Below are 14519 nucleotides of genomic sequence, written 5' to 3' on the forward strand. Positions count from 1 at the left end.
CGCAGGCTAATAGTCTCCTTGCTGAACACTGCCTATGCTGGGGCCGTGCAGTCAGCGCTGTATATCAGATGACTGATTCACTGTCGCTTAGCAGATGGGAGCACTGTATACAGATATGATCAACCGCTGGCCAACCAGAGGCCAGCAGTGGATCGATCATTGCAGTAGCTGTATACAGAGGTCAGCTCTGCAGAGCACCCGGAATCTGTTATCTGATATAAAGCGCTGTCAGCTGCAGCCCCTGATGCTGCTTGTGGCGTGCAGGCCCCTTGCTGATCGCGGCCTCTGCAGGTGGCTGTGCAGTCAGCGCTTTATATCAGATAACAGATTCCTGGGCGCTCTGCAGAGCCAAGCTCTGTATACAATCAGAAGCCAGCAGCTGATCACTGGAGAAGCTATATAGAGAGCGCGTCCCTGCACAGAGCCTGGAAATCAGTCCTCTGATATAAAGCATTGTCTGCAGTGGCCCCTGCACAGGCAGCGATCAGCAAGGAGGGGGCTGCAGCTGCAAGAGGCATGACACAGGGCACCGAGGGAACAAGGACAAGTGAGAAGGGGGTGTGTGTGTGTGTGTGTGTGTGTGTGTGTGTGTGTGTGTGTGTGTGTGTGTGTGTGTGTAGAATGGCAGACTAAGGGGCAATTCTACAAGAAGACATGGGAAGAAAGGGGATATTACTATAGTATGGGGACAGGGATAGACATTAATCTACATTATATGTGCAGTGGATGTAAGTTGATTGTGCGGCCACATATTAGAGAAGCAGGATCACTACTCTGTACTACCAATGATTGGAAATACAGAGCAGTGATATCGTATCTGTTCAGCACAATCACCTCACATCCACCACACAGATAATGTAGTAATGTATCCATCTTTCCTGTAGTGATAGTCTTCTGCCCCAACACTGACCTGACAGCCAATGAGTGTGCAGAGGGCGGGGCTGGACAGTGAGGCCAGGCGGTGCTAGCTCGGATTGTGAGGTTTGGAACATGAAGATGTCATTTGGTTGAGCAGCAGGTAAATAAACTGTCTGCAGAGAATAAAAGGGATCAGAGGAACAAAAGTTAAAAAACAAAAAGAAAAAAAAGTGTAGGGATGTTTTATATGACAATACAGCACAGATTAGCTAAAAAAAAAAAAATTGGAGTATGTCAGACAAGTCCTTTAATACACACAGAAACACACACACATACATTCATACATACATACAGTTAGGTCCAGAAATATTTGGACAGTGACACAAGTTTTGTTATTTTAGCTGTTTACAAAAACATGCTCAGAAATACAATTATATATATAATATGGGCTGAAAGTGCACACTCCCAGCTGCAATATGAGAGTTTTCACATCCAAATCGGAGAAAGGGTTTAGGAATCATAGCTCTGTAATGCATAGCCTCCTCTTTTTAAAGGGACCAAAAGTAATTGGACAAGGGACTCTGAGGGCTGCAATTAACTCTGAAGGCGTCTCCCTCGTTAACCTGTAATCAATGAAGTAGTTAAAAGGTCTGTGGTTGATTACAGGTGTGTGGTTTTGCATTTGGAAGCTGTTGCTGTGACCAGACAACATGCGGTCTAAGGAACTCTCAATTGAGGTGAAGCAGAACATCCTGAGGCTGAAAAAAAAAAGAAAAAATCCATCAGAGAGATAGCAGACATGCTTGGAGTAGCAAAATCAACAGTCGGGTACATTCTGAGAAAAAAGGAATTGACTGGTGAGCTTGGGAACTCAAAAAGGCCTGGGCGTCCACGGATGACAACAGTGGTGGATGATCGCCGCATACTTTCTTTGGTGAAGAAGAACCCGTTCACAACATCAACTGAAGTCCAGAACACTCTCAGTGAAGTAGCTGTATCTGTCTCTAAGTCAACAGTATAGAGAAGACTCCATGAAAGTAAATACAAAGGGTTCACATCTAGATGCAAACCATTCATCAATTCCAAAAATAGACAGGCCAGAGTTAAATTTGCTGAAAAACACCTCATGAAGCCAGCTCAGTTCTGGAAAAGTATTCTATGGACAGATGAGACCAAGATCAACCTGTACCAGAATGATGGGAAGAAAAGAGTTTGGAGAAGAAAGGGAACGGCACATGATCCAAGGCACACCACATCCTCTGTAAAACATGGTGGAGGCAACGTGATGGCATGGGCATGCATGGCTTTCAATGGCACTGGGTCACTTGTGTTTATTGATGACATAACAGCAGACAAGAGTAGCCGGATGAATTCTGAAGTGTACCGGGATATACTTTCAGCCCAGATTCAGCCAAATGCTGCAAAGTTGATCGGATGGCGTTTTATAGTACAGATGGACAATGACCCCAAGCATACAGCCAAAGCTACCCAGGAGTTCATGAGTGCAAAAAAGTGGAACATTCTGCAATGGCCAAGTCAATCACCAGATCTTAACCCAATTGAGCATGCATTTCACTTGCTCAAATCCAGACTTAAGACGGAAAGACCCACAAACAAGCAAGACCTGAAGGCTTTGAAGCTGATTTATGCTGATATATCATCCCTCCTGTTGAAGCACCATTATTATACTTATTGTTTTATATGTATATTTTTAATATTTACCTAATAAACTTATTATATTGAAATCACTTTCTTTTGTGGAGTATTTTCTGTTCCACGAGTGTTGTACAGTGAACATATTATTCAGACTATATTGTTGTTAATTGAAGAAATAGGCTGAAAGGGTGCTTTAGTCAGCACTTAGCATTAAATTTAGATCCTAGGGGGCTAACTCTGGACACCTCAGGGATCTAGGAGGTGAAGGAGGCTCTAATAAATCTTCAGACCCACAGGTGAGCCGCAATTTTTTGGTTGAATAGTACCCCCAAGGGCTGCTTCTCACTTGCGAGTTTCTCGCAGTAGAGCAATGCGAGAAAATCTCGCATTGGAATCGGACACATGTTAGTGAATGATTCAGCTCTCATCTGCGATTTTTTTCTCAGTCCAAATTGGACTGAGAAAAAAAAAAAAAAAAAAAAAAAATCGCAGCATGCTGCTTTTTTTGTGAGTTTCTACTGCGAGTCTCTCCAATGCAAGTCTATGGGAGCGTGTATAAAAAAAAAAAAAAAAAAAAAAAAAAAAAAAAAGTCGGATGTCACGGGGCGGCACTCACACCATCCTAGTGACATCCGATTTTCTAAATACATTTCTCGCAGGTTTCCTAAAACACTGGAAACGAGTGATGTGTCACAATGTCTGTCAATCACTATTCTCTGTCAGTCGGTCTCTCCCTCTCTATTCTCTCTCTGTCGGTCCGTCACTATCTCTGTCCCTCTCTCACAGTCTGTCGGTCATTTTCCCCTCCTCTCTCATACTCACCATTCCCCGATCTCCGGCACGGCGCTGCACGGCATTCACACTGCTGCGGCGGCTTTTACTATTTTGAAAAAGCCGTCCGCTCATTAAACAATCTCGTATTCCCTGCTTTCCCCGCCCACAGGCGCCTATGATTGGTTGCAGTGAGACACGCCCCCATGCTGAGTGACAGGTGTCTCACTGCACCCAATCACAGCTGCCGGTGGGTGTGTCTATACTGTGCAGTGAAATAAATAAATAAATAAATAAATAAATAAATAAAAAAAACCGGCGTGCGGTTCCCCCCCAATTTTAATACCAGCCAGATAAAGCAATACGGCTGAAGGCTGGTATTCTCAGGATGGGGAGCTCCATGTTATGGGGAGCCCCCCAGCCTAACAATATCAGCCAGAAGCCGCCCAGAATTGCCGCATACATTAGATGCGACAGTTCTGGGACTGTACCCGGCTCTTCCCTATTTACCCTGGTGCGTTGGCAAATCGGGGTAATAAGGAGTTATTGGCAGCCCATAGCTGCCACTAAATCCTAGATTAATCATGTCAGGCGTCTATGAGACACCCTCCATGATTAATCTGTAAGTTACAGTAAATAAACACACACACACACACACACACACACACACACACACACACACACACACACACACACAAAAATCATTTATTAGAAATAAAAAACACAGACAAATTCCCTCATTACCAATTTAATAAGCCCCAAAAAGCCCTCCATGTCCGGCGTAATCCACGGACCTCCAGCGTCACTTCCAGCTCTGCTGCATGCAGGTGACAGGAGCAGCAGAAGACACCGCCGCTCCGGTCACCTCCAAGCAGCAACTGAGGTGAGTAGCGCGATCTGCTGAGATGTCACTGAGGTTAATCGCAGCCACCGCTGGATCCAGTGACAGCGGGTAACCTCAGTGACAGCTCAGCCTATCGCGCGGCTGTCTTCATTTGCTGCGTGGAGGTGACCGGAGCGGCGGTGTCTTCTGCAGCTCCTGTCACCTGCATGCAGCAGAGCTGGAAGCGACGCTGGAGGTCCGTGGATTACGCCGGACATGGAGGGCTTTTTGGGGTTTATTAAATTGGTAATCAGGGAATTTGTTTGTGTTTTTTATTTCTAATAAATGATTTTTTCATGTGTGTGTTTATTTACTGTAACTTACAGATTAATCATGGAGGGTGTCTCAGACGCCTGACATGATTAATCTAGGATTTAGTGGCAGCCATGGGCTGCCATTAACTCCTTATTACCCCGATTTGCCAACGCACCAGGGCAAATCGGGAAGAGCCGGGTACAGTCCCAGAACTGTCGCATATAATGTATGCGGCAATTCTGGGCGGCTGCTGACTGATATTGTTAGGCTGGGGGGCTCCCCATAACGTGGAGCTCCCCATCCTGAGAATACCAGCCTTCAGCCGTATGGCTTTATCTGGCTGGTATTAAAATTGGGGGGGGGGACCGCATGCCATTTTTTTTAATCATTTATTTATTTATTTATTTCACTGCACAGTATAGACACGCCCACCGGCTGCTGTGATTAGTTGCAGTGAGACACCTGTCACTCAGCGTGGGGGTGTGTCTCACTGCAACCAATCATAGGCGCCTGTGGGCAGGGAAAGCAGGGAATACGAGATTGTTTAATGAGCGGCCGGCTTTTTCAAAATAGTAAAAGCCGCCGCAGCAGTGTGAACGCCGTGCAGCGCAGCGCGGCGATCGGTGAGTATGAGAGAGGGCTGCTAACTTCAGTCACTCAGGGGATTAGCGGTCACCGGTGAGCCCTTCACTGGTGACCGCTAATCAGGACGTGACAGAGCCGCAGCATGACAATGAAGTCGGGTGAAGTTCACCTGAGTTCATTCTGATTGTGCGGCTCTGTCTGTGTCTGCTGTCATCTGCCATTCAGCTCTGCTACATGGCTGTCTGTGTCTGCTGTCAGCAGCCATGTAGCAGCGCTGAATGGCAGATGACATAGTAAAAAATACGCATTACACACGCATTACACACGCTAGTAAAATCATTAATTTATTCAGAAAAAGCATCGCACTTGCGTTGCACTCGCACCTAACGTGAACTAAAATCAGCCGAGATTTTTTTCAGCCCAGTCGGACCGATTTTACTCGCATAGATGTGTTTCCAGCTCAAGACTGAGACTTCCACTTTTAGTGTTCCAGTTGATAGACCTTTCTCGAGTCCTTTTTGGAGGAGCTCTAGAATTTCTTTCAAGGGAACGTGTTGGACTTGGCTGGTTAAGTTCCATCCTGAAAATTTCAAGGATTTCTCCCAGATTCTTGTGTACTTGACTGACATCACCAGTTTCCTGCTGACAGCATGGTACAGACTAAGTTATCAAAGAAAACCCCTGAATAGGAGGAGTCTCCTTTCACGTTCCATGCTGTCAGATGTAATCCCTGAACCCAGGTGTGCAGGACGGGTGCTTGTGATAGGTTGGTGATGTCTGGGAGAATCCAGGGGTCCGATACTGACATGTGTCTGAGCCACATGAACCATGGTCTCCTTGGCCAGAATGGTGTGATTAGAATAACCCTGGCTCTGTGTGCTCTGATTTATTTATTTTTTTTTGAGTACTGCCAGTAACAGCTGGAAAGCTGGACCAGGGGAAAGGCATAGGCAAGCCTAAAATCCCATTTCTGGGGGAGTGCATCTATGCCATCTGGGAATTCCCTTGGGTCCAGGGAGAAGAATTTCCTTAAGGGGGTGTTACACGCAGTGATATTGCTAACGATATCGTTGGTGAAAGCACCCACCCCGTTAGGAGCCGTCACACGGGACTACCTGTCTAGTGACGTCGCTGTGGCCGGCGAAACGACTCCTTTCTAAGGGGGCGGTTTGTTCGGCGTCACAGCGACGTCACTAAGCGGCCGCCCAATAGAAGCGGAGGGGAGGAGATGAGCGGGCGTTACATCTTGACCACCTCCTTCCTTCCTCATTGTGGGCTGCCGCAGGGACGGTGATGTTCCTCGTTCCTGCGGTGTCACACGTAGCGATGTGTGCTGCCGCAAGAACGACGAACAATCTGCGTCCTGCCACAGCAACGATTTTATGAAAATGAACGACGTGTCAACGATAAGGTATTTTTGATCGTCAACAGTCGTTCGGAGCTGTTACACACAACGACGTCGCCAACGACGCCGGATGTGCGTCAAGGAATCCATGACCCCAGCGATCTATCGTCAGATACGTTGTTGCGTGTAATGGGGCCTTTACTTGACAATTTTGTCTGGTGGCGAATAGATCTATTTCCGGCCATCCCCAGGCTTTGCAGATCTGTGTGAATTTTTAGTCTTGATCCAAGACCCATTCTCCTTGGCTGAGAACAGGACTGCTTAGGAAGTCGGCCATTGTGTTTTCCGCTCCCTTTATGTGTGTCAGCCAGTTAGGGATGACAGGTGCTCTTCTGCTAGCTGGAATAACCTTCCTGCTTCCTCCATCAGGGATCTGGTTGCAGATGGTTTAAGTATGTCACCGCAGTCCGGATGTCGAATATTATGATCACGTCTTTCCCTGACATTTGCTCCAAGGCTTGTTGGAGAGCATCTTACCGCTGATACTTCTTTTAAATTGAAAGAGCAATTTCTTACGGTAGGGTCCCAACTCCACTGGAGGAAAATATCTTCTTAGTGAGCTTCCACCCCAAGGGTCTTGCGTCCGTGGTGACCACAATTGGATGCTGTATTGTCCAGGGAATCCTTTTCCTTAGATTTTCCTCGTCCATCCACCATGTCAGATTTTATCAGTTGGACTTAGCTCGAACTTGTGCTGTAGATTGTCTGGATTGTTGTCTGGATTGTTGTCTGTATCGACAACACCTGCCACTGTAGATCCCCTTGTGTGTATCTGTGCCCACAGGATCACTTGAATTGTAGCCATCAGGGAGCCTTACAGAGACATAGCCTTTCTTACTGAGATTATCTGTCGTGTGCATGCACATGTAGTTTTCTTCCTGATTTTTGTGATCTTCTCTTCAGGCAAAAAACAGCATTGAAGTCTTGCATCTAGTTTGATCCTAAAAAGACTTGCTGTTGGGAGGAGTCTACTTTTGATTTTTCTCCATTTACGAGCCAGCCAAGGTCCGCCAATATTAACAGGACCCGCTTGACTGCCACTATCCCCCCCCCCCGTCCAATGCCAGATTGTGGAACTTCAGATAGCACCCCTTTCTCCAATAGGAGAACCTCTTGCACTAATGTCCCTGAATTGTTTCTGGTTGTTTGGGTTTTTATTGTCCACCACGGGGGAAGGGAGGAAAAGGTTAGTCTTAGGCCCTGAGATAGTGTGTCTATTATCCATCTGGATGATGTGAGTAGAGCCCATTGGTGAGCGAAGTGTTTCGACCTTCCTCCCACCTGTTGCCTGGCATCATTGCTGGTGTCTGGGATTCCCCCTAAAGACTTATTGAATAGGAACCCTTTGTTATCCTTGCCCTTCCAGGAACATTCCTCTCTTGATCTCCCTTCTGTTCAGCCTTCTCTACGTCCTCTCCTTCCTGAGCTACGAAAGGACCTCAAATCTTTGGGAGGAGGAGGGTGGGAGGAAGGGAAGCTCTTTTTCTTGTCTGTCGCCTTATCTAGGATTTCATCTAATGCTGGCCCAAACAAACTCTCCCTGACAAGGGAGAGAGCTGAGCTTTACTTCTGATTGGAAGTCCGCTGCCTAGTTTTCAGTGAGAGCCCTGCGGCCGAAGTTAGACAAAGCGAATGCATGAGCGGCAAACCTCACACTGTCCAATAAGGCATTCACTGCTGCCTCTTGAATCGTGGGTAGCGCCTCCAGCAGCTTCTCCCTAGGGCATTTATTTTTTATCTAGAGGATAAATCCGTAAGCCAGGTGACCATAGCTCATGCAATGGATATTGCGGCCATGCGGGGTTTGAAGTACCACGCTGCTGCTTCCCATGTTCCCTTAAGAAACAGTTCAGCCTTTTTGTTCAATGGGTCTTTTAGGGATCCCAAGTCCTTGAAGGGGAGGGACACCCCTTTGGACACTTTAGCTATGGCTGCATCAATTTTGGGGGACTTATCCCAGGTACCACACAGATCCTCACTTAAGGGATATTTTCTTTTCAGAGTTTGGGAGACTTACTTTAAACAGGTTTTTTCCATTCTTTTTTTAATGAGTGCTAGTAAGTTGTCGTGTACTGGAAACACTGTTTCCGCTACTCCAAGTTGCCGAACATGGCATCCTGTATAGATCTAGGCTCCATAGGGGACTCGACTCCCATCGTCGCCCTGACTGCTTTTAGGTTACCTGTTGTATTATCCACTGAAAAAAAATTGGCTGCTGTATTCCTCGTCTGAGGAGTCTGAACCAGACCTCTCAGAGTAAGACTTCTCCTAACTCGTCCTCCGAGCAAATATCCAAGGGCACTTGTTTGCTTGGAGGGGAAGGGGCCTTTAAATTGGTCAATTTCTGCCCTCACTGCAGCCTTGACCTCTTCTTTGATTAGAGTTTTAATTTCTTGAAAGAGAGGGGGATTCCGCTGCCACCATCTTTTCAATACAAGAACGGCACAGCTTTTTATCATATTCCCTGTCTAGTTTCCTCTTACACAGGGCACATTCTTTATGCTTTATCTTTAATGCTGCTTTCCTAGCCTAAAGAAAAGACAATAACAGGGCTATCAAGTATGGCATTACAGAGAAGGCACTCACCTATCCTTTATCCAGGCACTACCACGCTAGGAGGGGGCTTCGGGTCTGCTGGCGTTGTAGTATTCTCCATGGTAGGAAGGTTCCACATGTGTCCAGGTCTACAGGCGACAGGGTGCCACCGTTTGCGCCCCTTTATCCTGCACATGCAGTTCCCATGACTACTTCCACCTGGAAGTGGAAGGAAAGCGCACCCCCAGCATGTGACATCACATCCTGCAGGAAATAACTCGGAGTACCATGCGCAAAGGTGCACGCTCTAAGTACACCCCCTTCCTCCCCAGCCTCCAGGATGGAGCAGTTGCCGAGTTTATACAGCGCTGGGGCCCTTTGTGCAGGTACACACTCTAGATGCGCCCCCGTCGGCCCTGCCACCAGCATGGAGCAGTCGCCGGGATCCATTGTTGTTGTGGGGGGCCATGTGTGCAGGTGCACATCCTAGGTCCGCCCCCTTCCGTCCCAGCCTCCAGCATGGAGCGGACACCGGGATCCTTTACTGTGGCAGGTGACCCTTTATGTAGGGGCACACACTACACCCGTTCCCTACCGGTTGAGTCTCCAGCATGGAGCAGTTGCCGGGAACGGTTTTCAGTGGGAGCGGTGCGCTCCAGGAGGGAGGCAGCCGCTACCAGGAGATGCCGAAGGCAGCACGCAGCGTTAACATCCATCCCTCTGACCCACGCGACAAAAGGTAGACGCAGGTATGCCTGGAGCCCCAGGCAGCACCATCCATAGGTATCCGCTCCTAGCAACAGGAAACACACTGAGGCCATGGAGAGATGCTGCCCTTTTGGTCTCTGTAGGTTCCTATTCTTGGGGGCAGACACTCATGTACGGTGCTGTCATGGTGAAAGGAAAATTATGATCATCTCCTCTTCCCGTCCCCTCAAGCAGTAGTCATGTCCTCTGTAATAATGTTCCCCAACCTTGTCCCCTGCAGTAAAGTGCCCAATCCTGTAGTAATGTGCCCCATCTTGCCTCCTGTAGCAATGTGCCCACTTTGTCCCCTTTGTAGCAATATGCTCATTGTCCCCTTCTTTTACCAGTGCCCCATTCTGTAGTCATTTCCCCTATTTTTGCAACATTATGCCATTTTCACACACAAATACCGTGTTTTTCCAAAAATAAGCCCTCCCCCACAAATAAGCCCTAGCAGGGATTTTCAGAGCAAAGCTTAAATATAAGCCCTCCCCCAAAAATAAACCCTAGTCGCGGTTCAGTAATAAAGTGTCCAAGCAGCTAAAAAAGATACAGATACTGCAGGACACTTCATTATAGACAGCGGTACCCCACAATCACTCATCCGACGCTGAGCGGCAGGACCTGCAGTGATCCCACACCCGCACACATCAACTCACACACACACAATCAGATTTCACACAAACATACACACACACACGGTCGCACACACAAACATCGGATCACACAAACATTGGATCGCATACACACTCACCTCATCCAGCGACACCGATCTCTTCTCGCCGGCAGAATCCTGAGAGGCTTGCGGTGGAGCGCAACGACCTGCAGAACAGGACCTGCGGCCGGACATGACTTGCTCTCATCATTCCCTGCGGCCGAAAGAGCTGGATGCGATGTGTGTGCGCATCTGCGAACAGCTGCGCGTGTGTGCGCGTGTGGCTGCGCGCGTGTCTGCGACCTGCTGCGCGCGTGTCTGCGACCTGCTGCGCGCGTGTCTGCGACCTGCTGCGCGCGTGTCTGCGACCTGCTGCGCGCGTGTCTGCGACCTGCTGCGCGCGTGTCAGTATGTCAGCTAGCAGCAGGGGAGAACGGCGTGCAGCATCCACCAGAGATCACAGGAGGACCTGGGAGCCATGCAGACGTCCGGATCTGGTGAGTATGAGTCTCCTGGGAAGTGTGTGTGGAGGGGGGGGGGGGGGGTGTCTGCTTTTTTGGGGGGTAAACTTACCGCCCAACTGTGTTTCTTCAAAAATAAGACCTCCTCCAAAAATAAGGCCTAGTGCTTTTTTGGGAGGCAAAAACAATATAACACAGGGTCTTATTTTTGGCAAAGCACTATAAAAAAAAAAACACAAAAAAGATAGAGAGAGAGATATATCTCTATCTCTCTCACCTGTCCTCTGTTCCCTCGGTGTCCTCTTTCCTGCAGGTCTCCTGATGATCACAGCCCTATGCTGGGGGCCGTAGCTATCTTTGCTTTACTTAAGATAATTGATTTCCTCAGCGGCACAGGAGAACTCTGCAGAGATTCACTAATGGCAGCCGCTGGCCAATCAGAGGCCTGCCGGTGATATACTACGTTGTCACAAGCTGGTCTCTGATTGGTTGGTGGCTGTCTTTTGTGAAGCTCTGCAGAGTTCCTGTGCATGACGGCGGAAATCAATCATCTGAAGTAAAGCGCAGATGGCTGCGTCCCCCCAGCATAGGTCCGCGATCATCAGGGGACCTGCAGGCCGCAAAAAGCTGCCTCAGAGGATGTATGCGGCCCAAGTTTGAGAACCCTGGGTTAGAGAGACTGCGTGGTACATAAGCACGATTCACTCAGGACCCTGATTAAAGATACAGAACACAAATTACCAGCAGCCACAGCCCGATCTATAAGACAAGCAGCAGCCACCTGTGACACTACTGACATAGGTTAGCTATCACTGGTCTATGTGATAGTGGTGTCGTGGTCCAGTCATTAGACCCCGTAAAAAGATCACTCATTTATATCTGGTCAAATTAGCCATTTTAACACTTTAATGCCTGTTCTGGTGCCCAGTACCCGTATGGGCCAGGCTGGAGGGACCTGAATTATATGTGAGGCACCAGTATTTATGTAATAATGGTTGTGTGAAATCAGTGGCCTAAAGTCATTTAACCCTTTCAAAAACACCTTTCGGTGCCCACTTTGATGCCAGTTTGTGTGCCACTTATTTTTGTAGCTATTTTTAAGTGTATTCAAATCAGGGAACCTTACTTACTGCATTGTATTTTATTGTGATTTTTGCTGTTAAACCTGTAAAAAATAAAACATTGCCGCATAAGGATCTGCAGACTAACCAACTTCTGCCCTGAATAAGAAACTGGACAAAAAGCATCTTCCTCAACGTGGAGTAGTGGGTAAATACGAAAGCTATACCTGCAGCCTGACGCCCACGTGTGCACATCCCCCACCAATTCCAGGTCATGTCTATACGGGAACAGGTAACAGTTTGATCTTTGCCCCTTGTCGCCCTCCAGATGCAGAGACACTACAACTCCGATCATCTCTGCAGCCGAGCTTTCAGAGCATGCTGGGAGTTGTAGCTTCACAATAATATATGACACCACCCTTCTGGATTAGGAGTATAACCCTCTTCATGCTACATGCGCAAGCCGCAGTTTTGTTGTCAGCAAGTTCTGACCTTGACTTCCCAGCAAAGTATGAGAATTCAGACTTGCTGCTCATGTTGCATTTCTTTAGTCTGCAGTTTGTCACAAACTTCTAACAAAAAAAATGCAGCATGTTCATTCTTCTTGCTTTTTTTGTCGCAGTCTTGTCACACTGTTTATACTGACAAACACGTGAAGTCAGAATGACAAAACCCAAACCAAAAAAGCACCAAAAAAACATAAAAAAATGCACCATCATCCCAAGCATTTGTTGTGACATTTCCAGCCTCTCGGTGACGAGGTGCAGCTTTGGTTGCAGTTTGGGTGCAGATACAACTGCAGCCTGCACATGTAGGCTCAGAAGGCTGGAGAAAGAAATGCGCTCCTGGCAAATCCCAAAACCCCCTTCAAACAGCAACCCGAACTGCAGTGTGTGCAGCACCCCGGAGTCGCCGGTAGTCATAAGGCAGCCATCACCAGGAGCTGTCCGACACCATATGGCATCGTACAAGCCGACTCGGCCTGCCCCCTATCTTCCCACCGGCAAAAGCCCTAGCTCATACCGGCAGGCAGGTGCCCAGCTTTGGTGTCCGTCTTCTCCTTGGGAGGTGAGGACATGTCTCCGTCAGTTCAGGACGTTCTGCTTTCACACGCAGGTCCCAGGCACGGCGGCTCCCAGGTTTACCGACTCAAATCTCCGCCCAACTTTTCTTTTCTATGTTCCTTCCCACTTACTCCAGTCTTCTAACTGAAGAGACCGCCCGCACAGTGTTCCCCTCCTGTCTACGTGGCTCCACCGTCACTCTTTTTGCATCTTTTTTTTTTCTTCTTCTAATCTCAAGCTTTATTGAAAGTCAGCAAGACGAAGTTAATCACAATTCCTACAGAGTTGCGCCTACTGCATGGGCTGAGGCTCCTGCCAGTTCGTACTGCAGCCCATACATTCAAGCCCACTCACTGAAGACTACAATATATCGGCTCCTGGTTTGTATAGATTACTGAGGACATCAGGATATATGGGCTGCTGGTAGGTATATATTACTGAGGACATCAGATATATGGGCTCCTGGTAGGTATATATTACTGAGGACATCAGGATATATGGGCTCCTGGTAGGTATATATTACTGAGGACATCAGATATATGGGCTCCTGGTAGGTATATATTACTGAGGACATCAGATATATGGGCTCCTGGTAGATATATATTACTGAGGACATCAGATATATGGGCTGCTGGTAGGTATATATTACTGCGGACATCAGGATATATGGGCTCCTGGTAGGTATATATTACTGAGGACATCAGGATATATGGGCTGCTGGTAGGTATATATTACTGAGGACATCAGATATATGGGCTGCTGGTAGGTGTATATTACTGAGGACATCAGATATATGGGCTCCTGGTAGGTATATATTACTGAGGACATCAGGATATATGGGCTCCTGGTAGGTATATATTACTGAGGACATCAGATATATGGGCTCCTGGTAGGTATATATTACTGCAGACATCAGGATATATGGGCTCCTGGTAGGTATATATTACTGCAGACATCAGGATATATGGGCTCCTGGTAGGTATATATTACTGAGGACATCAGGATATATGGGCTCCTGGTAGGTATATATTACTGAGGACATCAGATATATGGGCTCCTGGTAGGTATATATTACTGCAGACATCAGGATATATGGGCTGCTGGTAGGTGTATATTACTGAGGACATCAGATATATGGGCTCCTGGTAGGTATATATTACTGGGGACATCAGGATATATGGGCTCCTGGTAGGTATATATTACTGAGGACATCAGGATATATGGGCTGCTGGTAGGTGTATATTACTGAGGACATCAGATATATGGGCTCCTGGTAAGGTATATATTACTGAGGACATCAGGATATATTGGCTCCTGGTAGGTGTATATTACTGAGGACATCAGATATATGGGCTCCTGGTAGGTATATATTACTGAGGACATCAGATATATGGGCTGCTGGTAGGTGTATATTACTGAGGACATCAGATATATGGGCTCCTGGTAGGTATATATTACTGCAGAAATCAGGATATATGGGCTCCTGGCAGGTATATATTACTGAGGACATCAGATATATGGGCTCCTGGCAGGTATATATTACTGCAGACATCAGAATATATGGGCTCCTGGTAGGTATATAT

General features: G+C 47.4%; 1 protein-coding gene across 1 annotated transcript in view; it reads right to left on the bottom strand.

Annotated features, from left to right (window-relative positions):
* The window catches only part of DAP (death associated protein), a 267912-nt gene extending 254793 nt beyond the window's left edge, over positions 1 to 13119 (bottom strand). Inside the window, exon 1 of the mRNA XM_075316546.1 lies at positions 12896 to 13119. Coding sequence (XP_075172661.1) covers positions 12896 to 12950 — 55 coding nt within the window. The 5' untranslated portion in view covers positions 12951 to 13119. The remainder of the gene's footprint in view (positions 1 to 12895) is intronic.
* Positions 13120 to 14519: the final 1400 nt, after the last annotated feature.

This window comes from Anomaloglossus baeobatrachus, chromosome 6, assembly GCF_048569485.1.
Source record: "Anomaloglossus baeobatrachus isolate aAnoBae1 chromosome 6, aAnoBae1.hap1, whole genome shotgun sequence".
Lineage (NCBI taxonomy): Eukaryota > Metazoa > Chordata > Amphibia > Anura > Aromobatidae > Anomaloglossus > Anomaloglossus baeobatrachus.